The 27,106-nt window shown below is 45.7% G+C and overlaps 1 protein-coding gene across 5 annotated transcripts in view; it reads right to left on the bottom strand.

Annotated features, from left to right (window-relative positions):
• Window positions 1-26,509, bottom strand: part of GADL1 (glutamate decarboxylase like 1) — a 125,497-nt gene extending 98,988 nt beyond the window's left edge. For 2 of the 5 annotated variants that reach the window (XM_043508993.1, XM_043508992.1), the window contains exons 1-2: window positions 26,148-26,394; window positions 24,666-24,833 (exon numbers count right to left, since the gene is read on the bottom strand). In XM_043508993.1, coding sequence (XP_043364928.1) covers window positions 24,666-24,833; window positions 26,148-26,154 — 175 coding nt within the window. In that variant the 5' untranslated portion in view covers window positions 26,155-26,394. Of the gene's footprint in view, window positions 1-21,674; window positions 21,875-24,665; window positions 24,834-26,147 lie in introns of those variants that run through there. The other 3 variants (XM_043508991.1, XM_038392317.2, XM_043508994.1) reach the window with 3 other exon arrangements.
• Between the last annotated feature and the right edge of the window lie 597 nt (window positions 26,510-27,106).

Here is a 27,106-nt window from a genome sequence, read left to right as displayed (position 1 = left end):
CAGATTACTCATGAAATAGTCTCATGACTAAGTGAGTAAGAAGAGCGGGATTTGACCCAAAAGAGTAAATCACAAATTGTAACAAATTAATTTCACTAACTTCATCTGCATTCATCCTAAATAGATTTTAATTTTAAATCATGGATTCAACCTCTCAAAATTGTAAAAATTCTTTCTTGTATTAAATACTAAAAGTATTCTGCATCTTTTGTATCAAGTGAATTAAAAACAAATGGACAAATTCAATTTTGAACTGTCCACCCTCCAGTGTACACTCTTTTGTTGTTATTGTCATGCTGCACGTTATAATATTAAAACTTAATCTGTGCTGGGCTATGTGATCATTGTTATGTATGCCAGGGAATTCAATCATGATATAGATTTTTTTCAAAAAATAATTGCTTTGTAAATGTCCATGATTAAAATAAAGCTGGTCTGGTGATATGACAAAATATATTGTTTTATAGCAAACCCATTTCTCAGGCCTGCTACTAAGGAACAGCTAGAGACGAAAGACGAAAAGTTTGCTAGAATGGATCATACAATTCTCAAAGTTGCAATGTTATGGGGTCGGAATGGTGTAATACAGCTGCTTTGGTGCCCTGGGTGGATCACCCAAGTGCAAAAAAAATCCTCAAGCATTGCAGAGTTGGCATAGTGGCTCCTACACCACATCTCCTCCCTGCTGCTGATGAAGGATGCTCATCAAGCCCTCGGATCGCTACCCCTTCCTGCTTCTCCACGTGGGCACCAATGATACTGCCAAGAATGACCTTGAGCGGATCACTGCGGACTACGTGGCTCTGGGAAGAAGGATAAAGGAGTTGGAGGCGCAAGTGGTGTTCTCGTCCATCCTCCCCGTGGAAGGAAAAGGCCTGGGTAGGGACCGTCGAATCGTGGAGGTCAACGAATGGCTACGCAGGTGGTGTCGGAGAGAAGGCTTTGGATTCTTTGACCATGGGATGGTGTTCCATGAAGGAGGAGTGCTGGGCAGAGACGGGCTCCATCTTACGAAGAGAGGGAAGAACATCTTTGCCAGCAGGCTGGCTAACCTAGTGAGGAGGGCTTTAAACTAGGTTCACCGGGGGAAGGAGACCAAAGCCCTGAGGTAAGTGGGAAAGCGGGATACCGGGAGGAAGCACAGGCAGGAATGTCTGAGAGGGGAGGGCTCCTGCCTCATACTGGGAATGAGGGGCGATCAACAGGTTATCTCAAGTGCTTATATACAAATGCACAAAGCCTTGGAAACAAGCAGGGAGAACTGGAGGTCCTGGTGATGTCAAGGAATTATGACGTGATTGGAATAACAGAGACTTGGTGGGATAACTCACATGACTGGAGTACAGTCATGGATGGTTATAAACTGTTCAGGAAGGACAGGCAGGGCAGAAAAGGTGGGGGAGTAGCACTGTATGTAAGGGAGCAGTATGACTGCTCAGAGCTCCGGTACGAAACTGTGGAAAAACCTGAGTGTCTCTGGATTAAGTTTAGAAGTGTGTGCAACAAGAGTGATGTCATGGTGGGAGTCTGCTATAGACCACCGGACCAGGGGGATGAGGTGGATGAGGCTTTCTTCCGGCAACTCACGGAAGCTACTAGATCGCATGCCCTGATTCTCATGGGTGACTTTAATTTTCCTGATATCTGCTGGGAGAGCAATACAGCGGTGCATAGACAATCCAGGAAGTTTTTGGAAAGCGTAGGGGACAATTTCCTGGTGCAAGTGCTAGGGGAGCCAACTAGGGGGAGCGCTTTTCTTGACCTGCTGCTCACAAACCGGGTAGAATTAGTGGGGGAAGCAAAAGTGGATGGGAATCTGGGAGGCAGTGACCATGAGTTGGTTGAGTTCAGGATCCTGACGCAGGGAAGAAAGGTAAGCAGCAGGATACGGACCCTGGACTTCAGGAAAGCAGACTTTAACTCCCTCAGGGAACAGATGGCCAGGATCCCCTGGGGGACTAACATGAAAGGGAAGGGAGTCCAGGAGAGCTGGCTGTATTTCAAGGAATCCCTGTTGAGGTTACAGGGACAAACCATCCCGATGAGTCGAAAGAATAGTAAATATGGCAGGCGACCAGCTTGGCTTAATGGTGAAATCCTAGCGGATCTTAAACATAAAAAAGAAGCTTACAAGAAGTGGAAGGTTGGACATATGACCAGGGAAGAGTATAAAAATATTGCTCGGGCATGTAGGAAAGATATCAGGAGGGCCAAATCGCACCTGGAGCTGCAGCTGGCAAGAGATGTCAAGAGTAACAGGAAGGGTTTCTTCAGGTATGTTGGCAACAAGAAGAAAGCCAAGGAAAGTGTGGGCCCCTTACTGAATGAGGGAGGCAAGCTAGTGACAGAGGATGTGGAAAAAGCTGATGTACTCAATGCTTTTTTTGCCTCTGTTTTCACTAACAAGGTCAGCTCCCAGACTGCTGTGCTGGGCAACACAAAATGGGGAAGAGATGGCCAGCCCTCTGTAGAGACAGAGGTGGTTAGGGACTATTTAGAAAAGCTGGACGTGCACAAGTCCATGGGGCCGGACGAATTGCATCCGAGAGTGCTGAAGGAATTGGCGGCTGTGATTGCAGAGCCCTTGGCCATTATCTTTGAAAACTCGTGGCGAACGGGGGAAGTCCCGGATGACTGGAAAAAGGCTAATGTAGTGCCCATCTTTAAAAAAGGGAAGAAGGAGGATCCTGGGAACTACAGGCCAGTCAGCCTCACCTCAGTCCCTGGAAAAATCATGGAGCAGGTCCTCAAAGAATCAATCCTGAAGCACTTAGAGGAGAGGAAAGTGATCAGGAACAGTCAGCATGGATTCACCAAGGGAAGGTCATGCCTGACTAATCTAATCGCCTTTTATGATGAGATTACTGGTTCTGTGGATGAAGGGAAAGCAGTGGATGTATTGTTTCTTGACTTTAGCAAAGCTTTTGACACGGTCTCCCACAGCATTCTTGTCAGCAAGTTAAGGAAGTATGGGCTGGATGAATGCACTATAAGGTGGGTAGAAAGCTGGCTAGATTGTCGGGCTCAACGGGTAGTGATCAATGGCTCCATGTCTAGTTGGCAGCCGGTGTCAAGTGGAGTGCCCCAGGGGTCGGTCCTGGGGCCCGTTTTGTTCAATATCTTCATAAATGATCTGGAGGATGGTGTGGATTGCACTCTCAGCAAATTTGCGGATGATACTAAACTGGGAGGAGTGGTAGATACGCTGGAGGGGAGGGATAGGATACAGAAGGACCTAGACAAATTGGAGGATTGGGCCAAAAGAAATCTAATGAGGTTCAATAAGGATAAGTGCAGGGTCCTGCACTTAGGATGGAAGAATCCAATGCACCGCTACAGACTAGGGACCGAATGGCTCGGCAGCAGTTCTGCGGAAAAGGACCTAGGGGTGACAGTGGACGAGAAGCTGGATATGAGTCAGCAGTGTGCCCTTGTTGCCAAGAAGGCCAATGGCATTTTGGGATGTATAAGTAGGGGCATAGCGAGCAGATCGAGGGACGTGATCGTTCCCCTCTATTCGACACTGGTGAGGCCTCATCTGGAGTACTGTGTCCAGTTTTGGGCCCCACACTACAGGAAGGATGTGGATAAATTGGAAAGAGTACAACGAAGGGCAACAAAAATGATTAGGGGTCTAGAGCACATGACTTATGAGGAGAGGCTGAGGGAGCTGGGATTGTTTAGTCTGCAGAAGAGAAGAATGAGGGGGGATTTGATAGCTGCTTTCAACTACCTGAAAGGGGGTTTCAAAGAGGATGGCTCTAGACTGTTCTCAATGGTAGCAGATGACAGAACGAGGAGTAATGGTCTCAAGTTGCAATGGGGGAGGTTTAGATTGGATATTAGGAAAAACTTTTTCACTAAGAGGGTGGTGAAACACTGGAATGCGTTACCTAGGGAGGTGGTAGAATCTCCTTCCTTAGAGGTTTTTAAGGTCAGGCTTGACAAAGCCCTGGCTGGGATGATTTAACTGGGACTTGGTCCTGCTTTGAGCAGGGGGTTGGACTAGATGACCTTCTGGGGTCCCTTCCAACCCTGATATTCTATGATTCTATGATTCTATAAGGGGACATGGCCTGAGGAAAGGGGGCATGGACAGAGTGCTTGCTGTTGGAATGCTCTAACTTATATCTAAAGACCATCCCTGCACACAGCAGCCCCACGATTGTAACAGTGCAAAGGTGAACCTTATGGTGCAGAGGACCTTTTACCAAACACATACAAATCCCAGAGTTGGCAAGAAGCCACCTAGGCCCAAGATGTAGGATAATGCAGCCTCTAGACTATGCTAAGTTGTGCCTGGCTGCAACAGTCCCTGTTCCAGTAGACAGGAATCACTGAAGTTGGACTATGCTTTAAACAAGCCTTTTTACCCTCAGACATACCTGATTTGCCCTGTATGACAGGAAGGGTTAGGAGGAAGTAGCATGGACATGGCTATGCCAGCCATATGCCTCACAAAGATTCCTCTCTGCTGGGTAATCTGTTGTCAGGCAGCTAAAGTGGCAGACCGACACGAAGCAACCTCATCAGGAGCCACGTCCTGCCCCTCGTTGTTTCCAGAATCCTGAACAGATGCAGTCTGAGTGCTTACAAAGCATTATGCCTCTGCCCAACCACCCTGCTCACTGAGTGCTTACTAAACATGACAGTATCAAGCAGGTTTCAGAGTAGCAGCCGTGTTAGTCTGTATTCGCAAAAAGAAAAGGAGTACTTGTGGCACCTTAGAGACTAACAAATTTATTAGAGCATAAGCTTTCGTGAGCTACAGCTCACTTCATCGGATGCATTTGGTGGAAAAAACAGAGGAGAGATTTATATACACACACACAGAGAACATGAAACAATGGGTTTATCATACACACTGTAAGGAGAGTGATCACTTAAGATAAGCCATCACCAACAGCAGGGGGGGGATCAAGCAGGACATTTTAAAAATGAAATAAAAACAACCAACCAAAAACAAAATTGCAGGGTTCTACACTGTAGCCAGAGCTCAGGAGTGGATGTTAATATTTAAGAATGACATTTTGATGTCCCAACCAAGTAACTGAAAGAGTGATTCATGCTATAATATTTCCAATTAGGAAAAGAGGCTGAAGAAAATTGGAATTCATCTTAATTTGAAACTAAGAAATGGCAGGTGTGGAGTATGAAATAGAAATCCTAACTCCATGACCCCAATGAGATGCAGCCTGCCTATATGTTCTAACATTTAACAGTCGCAAATGATCTAACGAGCGTATCAGACACAAAATGGTTCTTATTTAAATTAAAAATGGTCACATTAGAATCATAGAATCATAGAATCATAGAATATCAGGGTTGGAAGGGACCCCAGAAGGTCATCTAGTCCAACCCCCTGCTCAAAGCAGGACCAAGTCCCAGTTAAATCATCCCAGCCAGGGCTTTGTCAAGCCTGACCTTAAAAACCTCTAAGGAAGGAGATTCTACCACCTCCCTAGGTAACGCATTCCAGTGTTTCACCACCCTCTTAGTGAAAAAGTTTTTCCTAATATCCAATCTAAACCTCCCCCATTGCAACTTGAGACCATTACTCCTCGTTCTGTCATCTGCTACCATTGAGAACAGTCTAGAGCCATCCTCTTTGAAACCCCCTTTCAGGTAGTTGAAAGCAGCTATCAAATCCCCCCTCATTCTTCTCTTCTGCAGACTAAACAATCCCAGCTCCCTCAGCCTCTCCTCATAAGTCATGTGCTCTAGACCCCTAATCATTTTTGTTGCCCTTCGCTGTACTCTTTCCAATTTATCCACATCCTTCCTGTAGTGTGGGGCCCAAAACTGGACACAGTACTCCAGATGAGGCCTCACCAGTGTCGAATAGAGGGGAACGATCACGTCCCTCGATCTGCTCGCTATGCCCCTACTTATACATCCCAAAATGCCATTGGCCTTCTTGGCAACAAGGGCACACTGCTGACTCATATCCAGCTTCTCGTCCACTGTCACCCCTAGGTCCTTTTCCGCAGAACTGCTGCCGAGCCATTCGGTCCCTAGTCTGTAGCGGTGCATTGGATTCTTCCATCCTAAGTGCAGGACCCTGCACTTATCCTTATTGAACCTCATTAGATTTCTTTTGGCCCAATCCTCCAATTTGTCTAGGTCCTTCTGTATCCTATCCCTCCCCTCCATCGTATCTACCACTCCTCCCAGTTTAGTATCATCCGCAAATTTGCTGAGAGTGCAATCCACACCATCCTCCAGATCATTTATGAAGATATTGAACAAAACGGGCCCCAGGACCGACCCCTGGGGCACTCCACTTGACACCGGCTGCCAACTAGACATGGAGCCATTGATCACTACCCGTTGAGCCCGACAATCTAGCCAGCTTTCTACCCACCTTATAGTGCATTCATCCAGCCCATACTTCCTTAACTTGCTGACAAGAATGCTGTGGGAGACCGTGTCAAAAGCTTTGCTAAAGTCAAGGAACAATACATCCACTGCTTTCCCTTCATCCACAGAACCAGTAATCTCATCATAAAAGGCGATTAGATTAGTCAGACATGACCTTCCCTTGGTGAATCCATGCTGACTGTTCCTGATCACTTTCCTCTCCTCTAAGTGCTTCAGGATTGATTCTTTGAGGACCTGCTCCATGATTTTTCCAGGGACTGAGGTGAGGCTGACCGGCCTGTAGTTCCCAGGATCCTCCTTCTTCCCTTTTTTAAAGATGGGCACTACATTAGCCTTTTTCCAGTCATCCGGGACTTCCCCCGTTCGCCACGAGTTTTCAAAGATAATGGCCAAGGGCTCTGCAATCACAGCCGCCAATTCCTTCAGCACTCTCGGATGCAATTCGTCCGGCCCCATGGACTTGTGCACGTCCAGCTTTTCTAAATAGTCCCTAACCACCTCTATCTCTACAGAGGGCTGGCCATCTCTTCCCCGTTTTGTGTTGCCCAGCACAGCAGTCTGGGAGCTGACCTTGTTAGTGAAAACAGAGGCAAAAAAAGCATTGAGTACATTAGCTTTTTCCACATCCTCTGTCACTAGCTTGCCTCCCTCATTCAGTAAGGGGCCCACACTTTCCTTGGCTTTCTTCTTGTTGCCAACATACCTGAAGAAACCCTTCTTGTTACTCTTGACATCTCTTGCTAGCTGCAGCTCCAGGTGCGATTTGGCCCTCCTGATATCTTTCCTACATGCCCGAGCAATATTTTTATACTCTTCCCTGGTCATATGTCCAACCTTCCACTTCTTGTAAGCTTCTTTTTTATGTTTAAGATCCGCTAGGATTTCACCATTAAGCCAAGCTGGTCGCCTGCCATATTTACTATTCTTTCGACTCATCGGGATGGTTTGTCCCTGTAACCTCAACAGGGATTCCTTGAAATACAGCCAGCTCTCCTGGACTCCCTTCCCTTTCATGTTAGTCCCCCAGGGGATCCTGGCCATCTGTTCCCTGAGGGAGTCAAAGTCTGCTTTCCTGAAGTCCAGGGTCCGTATCCTGCTGCTTACCTTTCTTCCCTGCGTCAGGATCCTGAACTCAACCAACTCATGGTCACTGCCTCCCAGATTCCCATCCACTTTTGCTTCCCCCACTAATTCTACCCGGTTTGTGAGCAGCAGGTCAAGAAAAGCGCTCCATAAAATAATGAATATTTTATGCTGAACTAGGGTGACCAGATATCCCAATTTTATAGGGACAATCCTGATTTTTGGATCTTTTTCTTATATAGGCTCCTATTACCCCCCACCCTGTCCCAATTTTTCACATTTGCTGTCTGGTCACCCTATGCTGAGCAACCAGTGTTGTCCTCTTTCCTTTTTGTAGAAAAGCAGATATATATTTATCAGATGTGATTAAAGAAAAGTACTGCATATGATATTTTCAGGTCCATAAGATGTTCAAATAGCTAAAATTTGATTGGTGGTTCCTATCCATTGGTCCCAAATCACCTAGACTCCTATGCTATTCACTAGAACATCATGAGAAAAACTGGACGTAGGTCCTTTTAAATGGAGGTCTTCCTACATGATTTTAAAACAATGCATGACAGCCTTTAATTTTATACAAGTGTTGTATTCTTGTTTTGGTCATTTAAAAACATTAAAATATTTAAACAGCAATCTTTGCAAATTCAGCTGAGGAAGCAGTCATTTAGTAAAACAGCACTCATGAATCAACACAAGTTCAAACGTAGAAGTATATAATTAAAAAGGAAACTTCACATTACTTCTCTATGTGGTTATTTTTTATTAATTTACTTGCAGCCAAAATAACTGTTTCCTGATATTTTAAAAAATTCATACTGTACATTTTACAAAATTTCTGCTGCAACAAAGCACATTTTAACAGCGGTAATCTTAGTCCTTATGCTAACTACATTTATCACATTACCTTCCCTAAATTCCTGTAAGGAATGGAAGTCTATCAGCTCTACCAGACTTCCTGCTTGACCTTGGACAAATGACTTCATCTCTCTGCTTCAATATCCCACGTGTAAAATGGGGATGATAATATCTATCCTTTTTACCTTTACCTATAATATCTACATAGACTATAAACTCTTGGTGGCAGGGACCATCTCTCCTGTGTATATGTAGAGTGCCTAACCCACAATAGGGCCCAGATTTCAGTTGTGGCCGCTGTATACAAATAATCATAGTGTAGCTGTTCCTATTTTTGGAAATGGGAAGAGAGGCACAGAGAGACAATGTCACACAAGCAGGTCCATAGCAGAGCCAGGATTAGAATTCACAACTTCAGTCTTCCAGCTTCATTACGCCAGACTCTTGTCAAATAAAGTTTTGGGCACAACTAGGGGAAGCCCCACATTCCATGCACCATTAGCAACACTGCTAGTCTGACAAGCAGGGCACAATCATGGTTTGGGACCCCAGTTGGACTCCATAGATCTTACTCTGCATAGGGCCAGCTATGCTTTTAAGTTATTTAGCATACATGTGTGTTTTTTGCAGTACCCCTCCCCGAACTTCAAGAGGCAGGAATGGTGAGTGACCGTGCACATGAATGGCTCCCAGCCAGACCCAGACAACCCTCAAGGGAGAGATATTCAGGGTCATAGTAGCCTAGAACCAGGAGAGTCACACATGCTAAAATCACCAACTGGCTGGACAGAGATCACATGGTTCAAGACAGCGGAAAATGCAGCCACAGGTAAAGGCAGGACACAGCTTTCAACTCTCCTGTACTGTTGCTGTTAGCAGGCTGGCTTACAGGACAACTGAAACAGTTGCTGGTAAAAAGCACTTTATTTCCCTTCCCACAGCCATATATATACAGCACTTGTTTATTCCTTTTCTGTTGTTTATCACCCAATGTTCTCATCATTCTTATCTTTGGGTTCCATTATCTTGTGGTGGTAAAGACTCTCAGGTGCTGCTTATATCATTAGTCCTTAGTTCAGCCAAAGTTTAGTCCTCAGTCCAGCCAAAATCTTCTGGCCTTGTCCTTCAACTTGTTACCCGCAGCCCCGCCTCTTGTACTGTTCTTTTCCATTACTTGGTACACATTTCTAAAACATCTGATACTCAGCATTTCCCACATCTCCCCCTTTTTGTTTAAAAGCAGCTTGAATCATCCGTGACATTCCCCAACTCATACATTGAACTATATATGGACCACACAAACAAATTATACCAATACAGATACCAATTAATAAAAGAGTGTGCTATAATGATGTTATTCATATTTTGTTCTAATATTGCAAGTAACTCATGAACAGAGTGAGAATGATCTGACAAATTAACACAACACATACCCTCAAAATCTTCACATCCGTGTCCATGTGCTAATAACAAAAATTCAATTGCAGCACTATTATATAAAATTGCATGGCAAATACTATCTACATTGATTAATAACTCAGTTAATATTTCAAAAGTTAGATTAAACTGTTTAATACTCCAACACACTAACTTCTCTAAATTAAAAGCATTTTCCGTAATAGCAACACCAAAGGCAAAAAACGCTGCAAATGGGTCAGCCTGTAGCTACATCTCAATAGTTCACCAAAAGTTCATTAAAAATTCACCGTGCTCCCAACTTCCCACATCTCCCCCCTTATTATTACATGACACACGAACCACCGGCTACTTGCATAGTTCCATCCAATTTTCATTCATCAGCAGGGGCGACCCAACAGGCCCGGAGCGATGCATTTCACGGAACATATTGAACAAGGAGGGGAGACATTGCAAACAGCAACATAGGCAAATAAGGCCAATACATACAAAAACTATAATTCCAAATAATTGCCGAAGCCACCCCAAAGAAGGCAACCACCCTGTAACCCAAGCAATAACACTATAACAATATCGATAACCCACATCCTCATTCTGGAAATAAACAGGATATGGCCACAAGCACAACCTCCTCTGATGCTTCCCCTCCAAGCGCGGGATCTTGTTCTCCAGGCGCCGGGTTCAAGGGCGAGCGAGGTTGCTGTAGCCACGGCCGCACCCACTTAGCAGGTATCCACCGAGGACCCTCATCAAGGGAGACACAAGCATAACCCCGTCCCCAGGTTAGCAATTGTGCTGGCCCCTTCCATTGTTGAGGCGCATAATCAAACCATTTCACCTTAGGTTTCTTCTGCTCATGTTCTATCCCAATACTTCCTAGATGTCTTTGCATTGGAACATGATTGTTATCAGCACTACTAGGTTGCAACCAATTAAGGACATATACCGCTTTAGCTAATCGCCCAGCTGGTGTCTGAACTACTGCATCCTGTCCAGTTTGTGCCTGCTTATCCAACATTCCTTTCAAAGTACCATGAGATCGTTCAATGATGGCCTGGCCTGTCGAATTGCCTGGCTCTCCTGTTTTGTGTATTATCCCCCACATTTGCAAAAAGGTTGCGGTGCGCCTGGCCACATACCCAGCTCCATTGTCTGTTTTTATCGATCGGGGCACCCCTAATGCAGCAAAACATGCCTGCCAATGTTTTATCACATCCTTACTGCCCGTGGACACGTGGGGTGTAGCCCAGATAACTCCAGAGAAGGTGTCTACTGACACATGGATGTATTTCTGCTTTCCGAATTGGTTATATTGGGTGACATCTGACTGCCATAATGTTAAAGCCTCTAGACCTCGGGGATTAACCCCGGCGGGAAAGGTGGGTGTCAACCTATTACATTCTGAGCAAGAGGTTACAATACTTAGGGTTTGGGATATAGGTAGAGAGAATTGTCGCGCTAGAGCTTTCGCTGATTGATGGAAAAATCCATGAGACAGGCGAGCTTGCTCAAATCGATTGGTTACTACTTCAGATCCCACCAGTGCATCCGCCTGATCATTGCCCGTGCTTAAGTATCCAGGCAGGCCAGTATGGCTCCTTATATGGCCTACAAAATATGGATACTTTCTTTCATTGAGTCGATGCCAAAGGCGCAAGAGTATCTGTTGCAATGCTGGATTATGAACCTTTCCCAGCATAGCTCTCTCCAGCCTGTTTACTAACCCCACGGCATACTTAGAATTGCTCATCACGTTGAGCGCTTCTTGGTTCCAGTGATCGAATGCCAAAAGTATAGCTAGGAGTTCTAATATCTGTACCGACCCCTCACTAATAACCTTCTTATGGGCCCAAGTATGTCCATCCCACCAGACTACCTCTGCTCTCCCTGTTCGCCCCGCCGCATCGGTAAATACTGTTATTCCTGTCACTGGATTCTTCTGTCTCATAAGGTGTTTTTCCAACTGCAACGGGGAAGAAAACAGGCGGTGGGGAGGGTAATGACAACTCAATTGTCCCTGATAATTTGCTAGGGCAACAGCAAACACAGTGTCATACATCAACAGATGTGTAATCATCGTTTTTGAAAATGGCAACAAAATCTGATGCGGATCAATTCCTGTCATTACAGTTACTCTTTTCCGCGCTTGCACTATTAGCATGGCTATTGCTTCAATTCTGGAAGTTACCGTACGCACATTTTTACACGGTGGAAATATCCATTCCAAACCGACTAGGGGGTCTTTATCCCTTGTATCCCACTGAAATAATAGCGCTTCCAATACTGCATCTAGGCTAAAGACCGCTACCACGAAGGGTAAGTTTTCCCGATATCTCCCGGAATAACCCTCCCCCACCTCCTATCCTATTCGTTGTAATGCTTGCTTCTGTAGTACCGACAGTTGTCGTTTATCTCCAGGGGCTCTCCCCCCTTCTAATAAAGGAAGAAGAGGAGTTATATCCTGATTTGTGATGCCACAAAGGAGGCGAAGCCATTGCAGTTCACCTAGCAGTTTCTGTGCATAATACAGTGTGCGAACATGAGGAGAGATTTTCAACTGCTGGGGGCGTACGGTGCAGTCAGTGATCCGAAGTCCCAAATACAAAAAAGAGGCTTTAGTTTGAACCTTTTCTGGGGCCACAAACAGACCAGCTTCTGCTAACGTGGAGGTGATCTGTGTTATAATCATGGGTTCAAAGGCTACTGGTGCCGCAAATAAAAGATCATCCATGTAATGATATATTTTCCATTGGGGATATTTCACTCGGATTGGGCGTATTGCCCATGCAACGAAGAGCTGGCAGATGGTAGGGGAATTTTTCATTCCTTGGGGCAAAACCTTCCACTGATACCGTACGGAAGGTGCTTCACGATTTACCATCGGAATAGAGAAAGCAATGCGCTCTCTGTCTCTCGGATGTAATGGAATAGTAAAATAACAATCCTTCAGGTCAATGATTAGTAATGGCCACCCCGATGGGAGCATGGATGGGGCAGGTAAACCGGGCTGTAAAGCACCCATGTCGACCATAATAGCATTAATGGCACGCAGATCTTGGAGCAAGCGCCATTTTCCTGATTTCTTTAGGATAGTGAATACAGGTGTATTCCATGGACTAACTGAGGGTTCTAGATGGTCAAGACGTACTTGCTCCTCTACTAGTTTTGTCAATGCGGCAAGTTTTTCTGTTGGCAGCGGCCACTGAGCAACCCAAATCGGCTCATCGGATTTCCATTCCAATGCCAGGGTTGGCCGCTCCTCAGTGGCCGCTACTACAAAGGGGGGGAGCTGATCACCACCCCCCATTGACTCAAGCAATCCCTCCCCAACAGCCAAATAGTTGTATCGACAAGGTAAGGGCGAACTGACCCCTTCAATGCATTATCGGCAGCATCAATAATGTCAATAAAAAAGTCACTTAGCATGGGCTCACACTGTCCGCCAATGCCCTGAAGAGGTGTGGTTAATGGTCGAAGTGGCCATGTCACTGGCCAACCCTGCAGGGGCAACACCGTCACATCTGCCCCAGTATCGATAAGGACCTGATGCTCGAAAGAATCACCATCTGGGCCCTTAAATTGAACTAATCTAGTGGGACGATCTTGTCCCACTGACAAAACAAATGCCGTTGTTAGTGGTGTGGGGTCTACCTGACTGGACGACCCGAAGCCTCCAGTCCCTCTTATCTGGGATGACTTCACAGGAACATTCGCACGAAAGGGTATTAATTGTGCAATTTTGGTTCCGGCCATTATTGTAATAGGCGGGCATATAGCTCGTACCATAATCCCAATGTTCCCTCTATAATCAGCATCAATTAGCCCTGGAAGCACAAAAAGCCCCTGTAAGGAGGCGGATGATCTACCTATTAACAATGCGCTTAACCCATGCCCCAACGGTCCAGATGCCACCGATGGAATGAGCATCACCCTATCATTCTCTAGGGAGACGTCGGCGGCGGTGGCCAAATCAACTCCGGCACTGCCGGAAGTTGCCCCGCGGAGGCTGTCCAAGCAGCCGGCGTATTGTTTGTCCTCACACCCTGCCGGCTGGTGCTCCGCGAGGCGTTTCCCGACCCCGACAAAGGGGTCCCATCTTTTTTAAACCGGGAGTGACATTCAGTAGCTTTATGATCGAATTTTTCACATCGATTACATGTCCCGGAAAATGGGGAGGGTAGTGCATTGTTTTGTGGCTGACCTCTTTTCTTGGGGCAATCCCGTTTTAAATGACCCATCTTTCCACACTGATAACACGCCCCCTCCCTTCCTCTACGCCAATTCGACTTGGAGGTATTCAAGGCTACCGCCAAGGCGCGTGCATGAATCTTTGCCTTATCCTCCTCCTCCACCAAAGGAGCACGAGTGCAGGCTTCAATCATGTCGACTAGGAAGGCCAATTTTGGTAAAGTCACCAAAATCTTCTTACACGTGGGGTTAGCATTTTGAAGGGCTAAATCTACCCCCAGTGCTGATCTGGCGTCTGGTGTTAAATTAGAGGCCCTATCCAATGCCGTCCTTAGGCGGTCCAAAAAGAGGGCAAAAGATTCGCTCACTCCCTGCGTGACTTTTAAATAGGGAGGTGACGGGGCGCCCAATCAGGGAGCTCTTTGAATGCCTCCAATGCTAGAAGCTGAGACTGTTGTAATATTTGGGGTACCAATCGCGCCTGTAGCTGAGGTTCTTCAAATCGCCCCTGTCCCAACAACATGTCTATATTTGCTACATGGAGAGGGTCGTCCTGGGGTCTATCTAAATTAAGCACTGCCGCGTGCTCAGCCTTTTTTCTCCATGAATCCTTCCATAATAATCTCTGTGTAGGTGTTAACAACATATCTGCAACTTTCTGGGCGTCAAAGGGACACATCGCTTGCCCCGAGAATATTTGTTCTAATAACGCTTGTACATACGGATTTTTCAAGCCGTATGCCACAATAGCTTTCTGAGCCTCCCTCATCAATTTCCAGTCTAACGGCACCCAAGATTTAACCCCCTCCCTTGATACCGATACCGGGAAAGTAGCCGGCATGGCATCCAAAAATTCCCCTTCAATTATAGCATCCTTTATCAATCCATGCCAGCGCTTAATTGGGTCAGGAGATCCCGCTCCTCCCCCCCATCCCTCCAAATCACCCCTGTCCCCCGTTCTTCTTGCCCTTGTCCAATTGAAGAACACGTAGGTGGCGGAGGTTTCACTTTTGGTCGAACCGGTTGCATAACGGGGGCATAAATTTTGCGATATTCTTCCTCTGCTGTCGGTCGCAACTCTCCCTCGGGAGTGAGGTGCTCCGTACAACCATAATACCCACACAACCTACAAATATGGGGCAAATGTGAGGGGTCAGGTATGCCGTGCTCTTGAAGCTGTTGTAGCAGATGCGATCGTGAGGATCCTTGCGGTCTGTTTTCCTTTCTATCCAGCTCATCCATCATCTGTTGAGCTGCAATACCTTCCTTATATAACCACCGAATTATCTGGTCCTGCGTCAAGTTATCAAACTCTCCAGTTTTAGGCAAGTCAGTAATCCGAACGTGTCGGGGAGGGGCTGGTGGCACAACCGCGGGCGGCAATCCTGACCCCCCTTGTAACGGGTTCTTTGGATTGCCCGATGACGATTCCCCCGACACCGGCTGATCCACGGCCATCGGTTCGCCCTGATCTGAGTCGTCATCCTCCAAGGGCAACGGTACCTCACTGGGGTCCAACGGCGCCAAAGGAATCATAGGCGTTGTTTTACCAAAAAAGTCTTTCGCTCCTACCGTGAAGGCCCCTTTCGCTGATGATTCTAATGCCTCGCGTAAGGCAATACGCGCCCCTGCCTGAGCCGCTGCGGTGGTAACGGCTCGATGAACAGTCCGCCAGATAGGGCTCAAGGCAGTAGCTTCTTTATTTCCGACCCTCACAGAGTCCCACAGGTCTTCCTCCAATGTTTTCCACACCGAAGAGTCAAACACATTCTTTGCATTAACCAGGAAACCCCGTCGCTTTCCCCACCGAAGCAATTTTTGCAGAGCTTCTGGGGAAAATTTTTCTCCCTGGTTATTAAGCAGATTGCTTAAGACCTTAAACACGGCCTGCTCATCTGCCGATGCTGCCGCTCCCATTATGAGAGATATTCCCCGCCGCTCATCTTTCAGTGGGAGCTCCCCCCGCCTCAGTTGGGCGTCCCGGTTCCTCACCCAAACGGAGGACACCGGCAGCGGCGGTCCCTGCTATTTCTTCCTCTGTCCGTGGTACCAAATTCACAGAATTCTATCACCACTATCAGAATTCGGGGTCACCATTTGTTGCTGTTAGCAGGCTGGCTTACAGGACAACTGAAACAGTTGCTGGTAAAAAGCACTTTATTTCCCTTCCCACAGCCATATATATACACAGCACTTGTTTATTCCTTTTCTGTTGTTTATCACCCAATGTTCTCATCATTCTTATCTTTGGGTTCCATTATCTTGTGGTGGTAAAGACTCTCAGGTGCCGCTTATATCATTAGTCCTTAGCTCAGCCAAAGTTTAGTCCTCAGTCCAGCCAAAATCTTCTGGCCTTGTCTTTCAACTTGTTACCCGCAGCCCCGCCTCTTGTACTGTTCTTTTCCATTACTTGGTACACATTTCTAAAACATCTGATACTCAGCATTTCCCACCCTGTACTTGTGACCTACCTTTCACATTTTTCCCAGCTGCCCCTGGGCAGGATGAGTGCAGGCTTTTCTTTTCCATTCCGATTGCTTTCCTTGCATAATTTGTCATTTCAGGTCAGCTTCTGCATTGGACTAGATGAATGTCAGTTATATGTGCGTGTTGCCTGCTGTGTCTCATTTTGCCAAATTTCCTAGCTCTGTAATACCATATGTTTGCATCAAAGACAGCAACAATACTGTATGACTGAGTAGTTCTTGACAGAAAAAGAGGTTTCAGAAGACTGACAGAGTCAACGCGGGAGACGCACATTGGCAAAACAGCTCACATAGTCAGGGGTGGGGAGGAAGCATCAAAGGAGAGAACCGTGCCTGGTAAGACCCTGCCATTTTTTAGTAAAGGGGAAATCACATCTATGACTGATGCCCAATGTTGCATAAGACTGGGCTACGGAGATAAGGCAAAGAGTAGCGCACACAAACCTAGGGCAAGCAGAGGGATATTCTGAGATAGCAGAGTCATTAACAAACCAGCACTTAGCTGATCCCTCCATAGAGTTATTGCTATCTGAATAAATAAATAATTTTTTTGCTCAGCAAGGACTACCAACACCTAGTAATTTTGATGGTGTGCAAAAACATATGATCCTTAGTTTTAAAAAAAAAAAATCTTTTATTGTTGCTTGCCTGTATTTAGTAATTTTTTCATCATCATAATAATAATAATAAAGGCTGTTGATTAATCGCAGTTAACTCACGTGATTAACTCAAAAAAATTAATCGTGATTAAAAAAATTATGTATTACCGTTTTAATCAGTGTTAAATAGAATACCAATTGAAATTTATTAAATATTTTAAATGTTTTTCTACATTTTCAAATATATTGATTTCAATTACAACACAGACTATAAAGCGTACAGTGCTCACTTTATATATTATTTTTATTACAAATATTTACACTGTAAAAATGATAAAAAGAAATAGTATTTTTCAATTCACCTCATACAATTACTGTAGTGCAATCTCTTTATTGTGAAAGTGCAACTTACAAATTCAGATTTTTTTGTGTTACATAACTGCACTCAAAAACAAAACAATGCAAAACTTTAGAGCCTACAAGTCCATTCAGTCCTATTTCTTGTCCAGCCAATCATTAAGACAAACAAGTTTATTTACATTTGCAGGAGATAATGCTGCCCACTTCTCGCTTTCTGGTGACACTGTAAATAAGAACAGGCATTTGCATGTAGGGTGACCAGACAGCAAGTGAGAAAAATCGGGACGGGGTGCGGGGGTAATAGGAGCCTCCATAAGAAAAAGACCCCCAAAATTGGGACTGTCCCTATAAAATCGGGACATCTGGTCACCCTATTTGCATGGGACTTTTGTCGCCAGTGTCACAAGATATTTTTACATGCCAGATGCACTAAAGATTCATTTGTCCCTTCATGCTTCGGCCACCATTCCAGAGGACATGCTTCCATGCTGATGACGCTCATTAAAAAAATAATGTGTTAATTAAATTTGTGACTGAACTCTTTGGTGGAGAACTGCATGTCTCTGGCTCTGTTTTACCTGCATTCTGCCATATATTTCATGTTATAGTAGTCTTGGATGATGACTCAGCACATGTTCATTTTAAGAACAGATTTGACAAAAAACAAACAAGGTACCAATGTGAGATTTCTAAAGGCAGTGACAGCACTCAAACCAAGGTTTAAGAATCTGAACTGCCTTCCAAATTCTGAAAGGTACGAGGTGTGGATCATGCTTTCAGAAGTCTTAAGAGCAACACTCTGGTGGCATCCGACTCAAATGATGAAAATGAACATGCGTCAGTCCACACTGCTTTAGGTTGTTATCAAGCAGAACCCATCATCAGCATGGATGCATGTCCTCTGAAATGGTGGTTGAAGCATAAAGGGACATATGAACCTTTAGCGCATCTGCATGTAAATATCTTGCAACGCCGGCTACAAAAGTCCCATGCAAATGCCTGTTCTCACTTTCAGGTTACACTGTAAACAAGAAGCGGGCAGCATTATCTCCTGTAAACAAACAAACTTGTTTGTCTAAGTGATTGGCTGAACAAGAAATAGGACTGAGTGGACTTGTAGGCTTTAAAGTTTTACACTTTTACTTTTGAATGCAGGTTTTTTGTACCTAATTCTACATCTGTAAATTCAACTTTAATGATAAAGAGATTGCACTATAGTACATGTATTCGGTGAACTGAAAAATGCGATTTCTGTGTTTTTTACAGTGAAAATATTTGTAATAAAAACAAAGCGAGGACCATACACTTCGTATTCTGTGTTGTAACTGAAATCAATACATTTGAAAATGTAGAAAACATCTAAAAATATTTAAATTATATTGTATTCTATTATTGTTTGACAGTGCAATTAATGGCAAGATTAATCGCAATAAATTTTTGTAATTGCTTGACAGCCTTAGTAATAATCAAAAACATTTACTGAAAAACAGCTAGTTAGCTACAAATGTGCCTACTCTAGGTTTGATAAGATGGTTCCTTACTAAAAAAAATTTGAATTTTCTACAAGCATATTTTTAAAACTGGGGACACTAAAAATGTCTCTTTAAATATTTACTTCTTGTTTGTTTGGATCTCATTACATTTTCAGAGGTGTATTTCTCTTTTTACCCATGCACTTAACTCAGTGATGCATGTGCATTCAAAGTAGAATTAGACCCCTTAGATTTTGTGATTATAAGGAATTAATCATTTTATGATCACATTCCCTCAAACTGCCTTCCATCTTCACTACCAATTCCTCCCTCTTGGTCAGAATCAAATCTAAAATGGCTGTGACCCTGGTTACTTCCTCCACTTTCTGAAACAAAAAATTGTCCCCAATACATTCCACAAACGTATTGGAAATTTTGTGTTTTGCCATATTACTTTTCCAACAGATGTCTGAGTAGTTAAAGTCCCCCAGTATATCAGGACTTGTGTTTTGGATATTTAGGCTATTTGTTCCAGAAATGCCTCATCCACCTCCTCTTCCTGATTTGGTGGTCCATGATGTCACCCTTACTTCCCACCCACCCCTTATCTTTACCCAGAGACTTTCATGTGGTCTCTCTCACCCCTCCTTCGGGACCTGAGAACAAGCGTATATGTTCTTGATGCATAATCCAACACCACCTCCCTTTTTATCTTGCCCGTTCTTCCTGAATCTCTCTATACCAATATTCCAGTCATGAGACTGGACACCAATTAAGTCATAATTTAGCTTATGTACTAATACTTTCAGTTCTTCCTGTTTACTCTCCCTTCTCCTTGCATTTGTGTATAGACCGCTAAGATTCCCTCCATGTACACACATAAACCCCATTATTGCTAATAAGAGATGCCCATGTGCACAGAGGGCAAAAAAAAAACCCAAACAGAAATATTGGCACAACTTGACTGTGTCCAGCCAATTTTTTTTAAATTGCCTCCAACAACCTCTGCAGTCCGTGACTGCAAATGATCAAACAAAAAGAGTTGCTGGAAAGTTAACTTTTTTTGTTATTGTAAAGTTGCAAGCAAAAATGTTTTTGATGTATATTTTGGACATATGTTAAAAAGCTACTGTCCTACATTTGAATATTTAAAAGGAACACAAATGCTTGTCTGTATTTCAATTTTTCCATGCTTCAGGTTTAAACATACTGTAAATGTTGATGGAAATCTAAATGCCCTTCAAATAAGATGACAGCTTACATTAAGCAGGAAGGAATTTAGGCATATGAAATATAAATTGTCAAATAAGCAATAAGGACAGAGTTAATGTGCAATAAGATTCCCAGTGCATTATAATGTGACAATTTTTAGCTATGTAATTGACAAGGTATCTTAATTAAATAAGACATTATTTATCATACTTCTCAAATGTCAGGTTAAGCTATTTTACTAAACACTCTCTAAATGCCGAGAAAAATCTTTGTAATTTTAATTAAGTTTGCATGCACTTGTGTATAACAGCTTTATTCTATGCTATCTTGATTTTTTCCAAACAGGTTTCTTTTCTTGTAAGTAACTGATATTAACATACGATGGCATGTCTCTCTTGTCAAATGAGATTTTAAGACACAGAAAGGGATTTATCCTGCAGTCCTTACTCTGGTCAAACTACTAGGCAACCTTAATTTCTGCTGCATTTGCTAGGTTGTACATTACACAATTTTAGGTGGAAGCATCCTGCATGAAATAGATGCTCTCTGGCTCATCTCTCCATTCTGCCTGTAGCAGCTACAGTGTAGTTCCCCAATCATGCACTATTCACATAGAAGAGCAGCCAGCAGTTTAAAATTAAAAGAGAGCATATTGTATAAATTGTGCTCCCTGTCCCCTGTAATTTTTGGCACCGATTCTATTCTGCTCTATTTGATGAGCTAGAAGCGGTTCGTATGAGACTCTTCTGAATGGGCTCTAAAGGCTGAGTCTATGAAGGAAGATCTCAGCTTTTATGTTATTAAAAATATGTAAGTTTCTGGGCCTGTTCCTTGCCAAGATGGACTGTGAAAAGTTAATTGATGTGAGCATGCACGCACACATAAACATTTAGTTTTTACATACAACTTGTTATCTGAAGTAGGGGTGTATCCCAAAGAATCATCTTGCGGATCCTCCCCACAAGCATTAAGTTGGCCCTGTTCATAATGGGTCATAATTTATGGAGAAAAATTGGGCTACAACTGACAGCAAGTGGTTTGAACTTGTTTCACAGCCTGTCCAAAAAAATGCTAAGTGTGGCCCTGCTTGTTAAAATTTTCAGCCCCTTCTGAGAGCTCCCACTATTGCTGTGACTGCAGTAGCTGCTGCGAGAGCTCTAGATACATACCAGGGATGAACCAATGTCACCCCTGCAACTCTTTCCACTTTGCCAAGCACCGCAGTAGTGCAAAATGAAAGCCATACTACTGCTGCACTGAGTGAGAGTCCTGTAGTCACTGCACCCCACTTCTCCTCCCACTTGTGCTTGCACATGCCCTACTAGGAGTATTAAGAGCTGGTACTGGAAAGGAACATGGAGCCGTTTCCCACTAGCCAGAGGAGAACGACCCATGCATCAGCCCAAAGATCAGCTCTCAAAACTCACATATGCTACAGGAGACCTCCAGCAGTCAGGGGAGATCTGCCCACCTCAAGAACTGGAGAGGACCCATTCCCCAACTGACTACCCAACCCATCACTGCGGGGCCCACTGCCCACCTGACCAACCCCAACTACCTAAGTCGGCAGGACAACATGCCTGCAAACCACTGCCACCAGCAGAAGTCACAGAGCCACCCACCTAGCACCACCACTGCTGTTGTGAAGAACACCTGCCAGATAGGGAAACCACTTAGAGGACCTTCAGTGAAGTAATGGGCAGAGGGACACATAGCTGGTCAAAAAGTACTATGCAAGATGGTGGAGGGATGAAGGATGGAATGATTCTTGGATATAGGGAAAAAATATGAAAGTTGCAGATATTTTTTGAGGAGAGAGGTGGGGAGAGAGCACAGAAGTATCTTACACAAGGAATGTCATGTGCACTGTTGACTAGGCCCATCATTTTAGAGGGAGCCCCTTATTTAAATTTTTTTATAAACACCAACATCATTGCACAGCAGAAGGGAACACAGGGCCTGCTAGCTGTGCATTTGACTGAGTCTGACACATAAATCAGTGTTCACTAAAAGTTTTTTTGGAGTTTTGTCTCGGTAAAGAAAATTAAAAATTTGTTTGAGATCAGTAATTTTCAAGGATGCTCAGTCCCATGTGGGTATCTCTCACATAGTAGGATGTCTGGAATTACAGTGTACACTACAGCATATTTCATAACATACCAGAAATGTCATGCAGCTTTATGACGTTCGTTTAACTTATGGGAATCTAAACAAAAAAAAATCATGGTTCTTAAATAATAAGAATCCAGAGCTTTCATTTAAAAGTATATTTTATTGGTATTTTTGCTAATTTACAATTTTTCCCCACAAATAAAATGCTCAAGATTTAAACCCCAAAACAATGTAAAAAAGTTGAGATCCTGGGAGGTGGGAATCTAGGCCACAAACTCTCAACTTGTGGGTTGCAACCAGGTCTCGGGGGTCTCAGCAACCCTTACTTTATGACTGGAAGGAAGGGGGCTCCAAAACCTTTTTTCTGCTGTAACAGGGTCATGGTATGAAAAAAAATTGCATTGACCTAGAATATTCTTCTTGAGTTTATGGGAAGTACCTTTTTTTAAAATTTCCAGACTAGCAGTAGTTTCCCCCATTTTTTTTAAATGAAGTATAAACATATTTGTGTACAACAACTTTATTCTACACTATCTGATTTCTTGCAAACACAGCTTATTGATTAGAACAGAATAGAATAGAATCAGGGCCAATGGGAATTAAAAATGAATGAACAAAAGACCAAACTAATGGTAATGTAAAAAATCAAGAAACAGACTAGCCTAGACATTAATGTTGTAGACATCAAACAAGTAGATAGCTTCTGCTACTTGGGTTCCATCATAACATGGGACAATCGCTATGAAGATGACATGAACAAGCAGATAGCTACTGTCCGCAGAACATTCATGTGCCTGAATAAAAGAGTTTCAAACCTTAAATCAGTGTCTACAACAGATAAATACACAATGGTCATTGTACCCACATTACTTAATGGTTGTGAAACATGGGTACTGACAAAAAGTATCTGAAGCAAAAGCTGTAAACATCTGAAATGAGGTGTCTGCACTATTTCATAGATGTGATATAGCATTTCTTAGCCCTGGTCTACACTAGGGAGGTGTCGACCTAAGATACGCAACTTCAACTATGTGAATAGCATAGCTGAAGTCGGCGTATCTTACGTCGACTTACCTGGCCATAAGGACGGCGGCAAGTCGACCACTGCCACTCCCCCGTCAACTTCGCTTCCGCCTCTTGCAAGCTGGAGTTCCGGAGTCGATGGGGAGTGCATTCGGGGATTGATTTATCGCGTCTAGACGAGACACGATAAATCGATCCCCAATAGATCGATCACTACCCGCCGATCTGGCAGGTTGTAAAGATCTGCCTTTACGCATTCTAGCCCTCTATAGAAGACTAAAAGTACAGAACATGATTACAATCATCAAAAGGCACCAACTACAATTGTTTGGCCATGTTGCTAGGCGTCAATGAGACAGTGGTATAACTTGCATATTCAAAACCATCCAGGCAGCACCTGATTTTCAGAACAATCAGGCTCAAACAGTGGTTCAAAACAGATGTGGATGGAATCTGCTCATAACCTTGGCCCTATCCAACCTCAGCACTGGGGAAAGGAAAGGATGATGATGAATAGTTTTTTCCACTCAAGAAACCAGTAAGTTGCACATTTCTAAATTTTTACAAGTTAATGGTATAGCAGTAAGCTAAATGTATAAATGCACCAAATTATATGCTCTTGACAGTTATCCTGTCAAACCTCACTAATGGTACCACAATTATATGAAAAGCAGGTCTCATTCCTAACTTTTATAAACTTACGTTTTAAGCTTTCTTCCTTTTAATATAGCTCAGTGTACTACTGTAATAACTTTCAGGTGTAATAACTAATGCATTTATAAAATAGGTTTATTTTTCTTTTCCTAAGATACTTGCTTCAAAGAGCATCATTATGTTTCTGTGCATACTTATGTCCAGAGCAAGGGATGGTTGGAGGGGCTACGTATTATTCTTTAAAGAGCACTTATTTTAACAAAAATACTATATTACAATATTCTATAGTACTTGTTCAAAACACTATAGCATCTTAAAGGGTTTTCCGTACATTACTGGAGCACTTTTATAAAGGGAGGTTATTTATATCCAATACCCATTCATTTTGATGGGTTCCATAAATTGATTTGAAAGTTCCTGCTATAGGAGGAATACATCAAGGAGAACAGCAAACCCCCTTTCACAGCATTATCCCAAGGAAATGCCTCAGAACGCTCCCAGCTTTCCCCCCCCCCCCGTGACATCCCAAAGATGCCTTCATTCCAGGCACTGCCCCCCAGCTCCAAAGGCAGATGATATTTCAGTGTGGGTAGGCAGGGAAAGGTGCACTCAGTAGGGTTGCCAATTTTGGTTGGACATATTTGTGGAGGTTTCATCACCTGACAATCTTTAATTAAAGATTAATCCAGAGGCAATGTATGGTGGGGAACAGACAGGGTCATGTGTCTGTCTGTCTCTCTCTCTCTCCCTCCCTCCCCCCCCCCCCGATTTCTGGGATACCCAGCAATGAGGAGGTAGTGGCTCCGCCTGGTGGCAGCACTCACCATGTGTCTGTACAACACAGGGAGGGAGGAAGCAGCAGGGCAGCTGGCTGGGGGCTGAGCTCCCTGCTGCTACTTGGGACTGCTTCCCCTTCCCTGCAGCTGGAGTCCCAGTGCTTCCCGCTGCCGGCTTTGCAGACCATCCACTGAAGTGAGTCAGGCGAGCATCTTCTAGATTGGGAAAAGGACCTGCTACATAATACTCAACGCCAGGCAGCTCAGGTGGAGCCCCATCCAGCCAGAGAGCCCCAGGGAGCAGGCTGGGGGTGGGGGAGAAAGAGTAGGTAAAGGGAGATGCAGACCCTGCAGCCTCCAATGTGCCTATCAAGTAAGTGTTGTGGGGGCATCATATTCCCCCCCCTCCAATAAAAAGTGTCTTCCTAACTGAGATGCTCAAACCCCGAGCGCCATCCCACTGTGGTGCCACCCACCCTCATAGGTGCTGACTTCCGCTCCCACCAGGGGGTGCTCAACCCCCCTCTGCCCCCCACCCCCACCCCACCCCTTCTCCCAAGTCCCCACCCCCCGGCCTACTTCTTCCTACCCCTGCTCCGCCTCCATCCTGTCCTCAAGTCCCCACCCCGCCTCCTCCCTTGAGTGCGCTGTGTCCCTAGCCCTCCTCCTCCCTCCTGGAACACCTTCAAGGCGGCAGGCAGAAGTGCTGGGAGGGAGAAGAGCAGGAATGTGGCACGCTCAAGGGAGGAGGCGGGGGGAGCTTGGCTGCCGGTGGGTGCAGAGCACCCACTAAGTTTTCCCCGTGGGTGCTCCAGGCCCGGAGCACCCATGCAGTCACCACCTACGCCCAGCCTGATGGCACATGGAGGACTGTGCACCCCAGCCATGTTGCCCCTTTTGTTTGTCCTGTTTTGACACTTGCTAATGGACAGAGGATAGTTCCAGCAAGGAGCGATGCCCACAAGCTCTGCGAGGGGCTGGGCAGCCAGAGAACAAGAGGAGGTAGTTGTTCGTGCCTGTTGTCTCCCTATATATTAAGTTTCAGGGAGCGGAGACAGAGGCAACAGGTGGGGCGGTCGCGTGTCCCCATAGAAACTTTCAATTACCCCCCCCCCCCGCCACTCTCCACAGTTAGGTGTCACCCTGAGCCCGGGCACCTGGTAGCCTCAGCACTGCATAGCCCCGGCACCCCTGCGCTTGCCGCATCAGTTATGAATGCAAAAAATATTGCTTGAGCCCTGGCAACCTAAGGAAGCCACTGTGCTGAGAGCCGGGGCAAGAAGCCTTCCCCAGGGCAGAGGGCACGCGTGGCAAAGCCCCGCCCCCAGCAGCTACACCCCCTCCCCCACCTTTCCCGCCCCCCGGGGAACCCCAGCTCCACCGAGCCGAGGACCGGCCTGAAAGGGGCGAGGGGTGGCCAGCGAGCGGACCCCCAGCCCCGCGCGCGCGCGCTCGCGGAGAGGCAGAAGCCGGCCCTGCTCCCGCCACAGGGACGAGCCAGAACTCAGGCGCTGCCCAGGTCGCCTTTACCCTCCATCTCGCCTCCGGCGTCGGCGCTGCTCTTCACGGACGCGCCCCGTGCGGAGCGCGACCCAAGCGCTCTCCCGGCGGCGGCGGCGGCGGCGGCTCGGGGGGGGGGGGGGTCTCTCGCCCGGCGCCGCAGCCCGCCCTCGGCAAATGGCTGCAGCTGGAAGGCGGCGAGGCGAGCGGCTCCCGTCGCGCAGCCTCCGCAGCCCTGACCTGCCCCCCTCCCCCCGCAGCAACAGCAGCAGCTGCCGCCGCCGCTCCTCGCCCGGCCCCTCGTTAATAACTTCGGCGCTGCTGGCTCCCTGCCCGCTACTTGGCCGAGGCGGGGAGCTGCTGGCGCCGCGAGGAGACGCAGCGCACGGAGCGGGCCCCCGTCCCCTAGAGCGATAAATCCCCGCGGGGGCGGGGCGGGGCGCGCCTGGCCCTGGGGCTGGGGCTGGGGCAGGGGAGGTGTTGAAAGCGCGGGGCTGTTCACGCCGCCCCCTGCCCCGCACGCGCTTTGCTCCAATTCCCCAGGCTTTGCTGGGGTCCCTCTCACGCGCAACGGGAAGGGGGTTTCCGGGCCCAGTCCTCGGTGTTGCCGCTCGGTTACTGATGAGCAGCAGTGACGGGATGCGGAGAGGGGCAGGAAGCATTTGAATAAGGGAGCGAGATGGGAGTTACTCACTGGAGAGAGGTTTCAGAGCAGCAGCCGTGTTGGTCTGTATTCGCAGGAGGACTTGGGGCACCTCGGAGACTAACACATTTATTAGAGCATGAGCTTTCGTGAGCTACAGCTCACTTCATCGGATGCATTTGCTGGAAACACACACCGCAAAACCCTGCCTGGGGAAGAGAGCGATTGTCTTTCAATTAATCCCCGGGGTGGGGAGCTACCTCCTTGTCTGGTTTCAGAGCAGCAGCCCTGTTAGTCTGTATTCGCAGAAAGAACAGGAGGACTTGGGGCACCTTGGAGACTAACA

This window comes from Dermochelys coriacea, chromosome 2, assembly GCF_009764565.3.
Source record: "Dermochelys coriacea isolate rDerCor1 chromosome 2, rDerCor1.pri.v4, whole genome shotgun sequence".
In the NCBI taxonomy this organism is placed as follows: domain Eukaryota; kingdom Metazoa; phylum Chordata; order Testudines; family Dermochelyidae; genus Dermochelys; species Dermochelys coriacea.
Note: the sequence above shows the minus strand (reverse complement) of the source record. Positions and strands in the feature narration are given on the sequence as shown.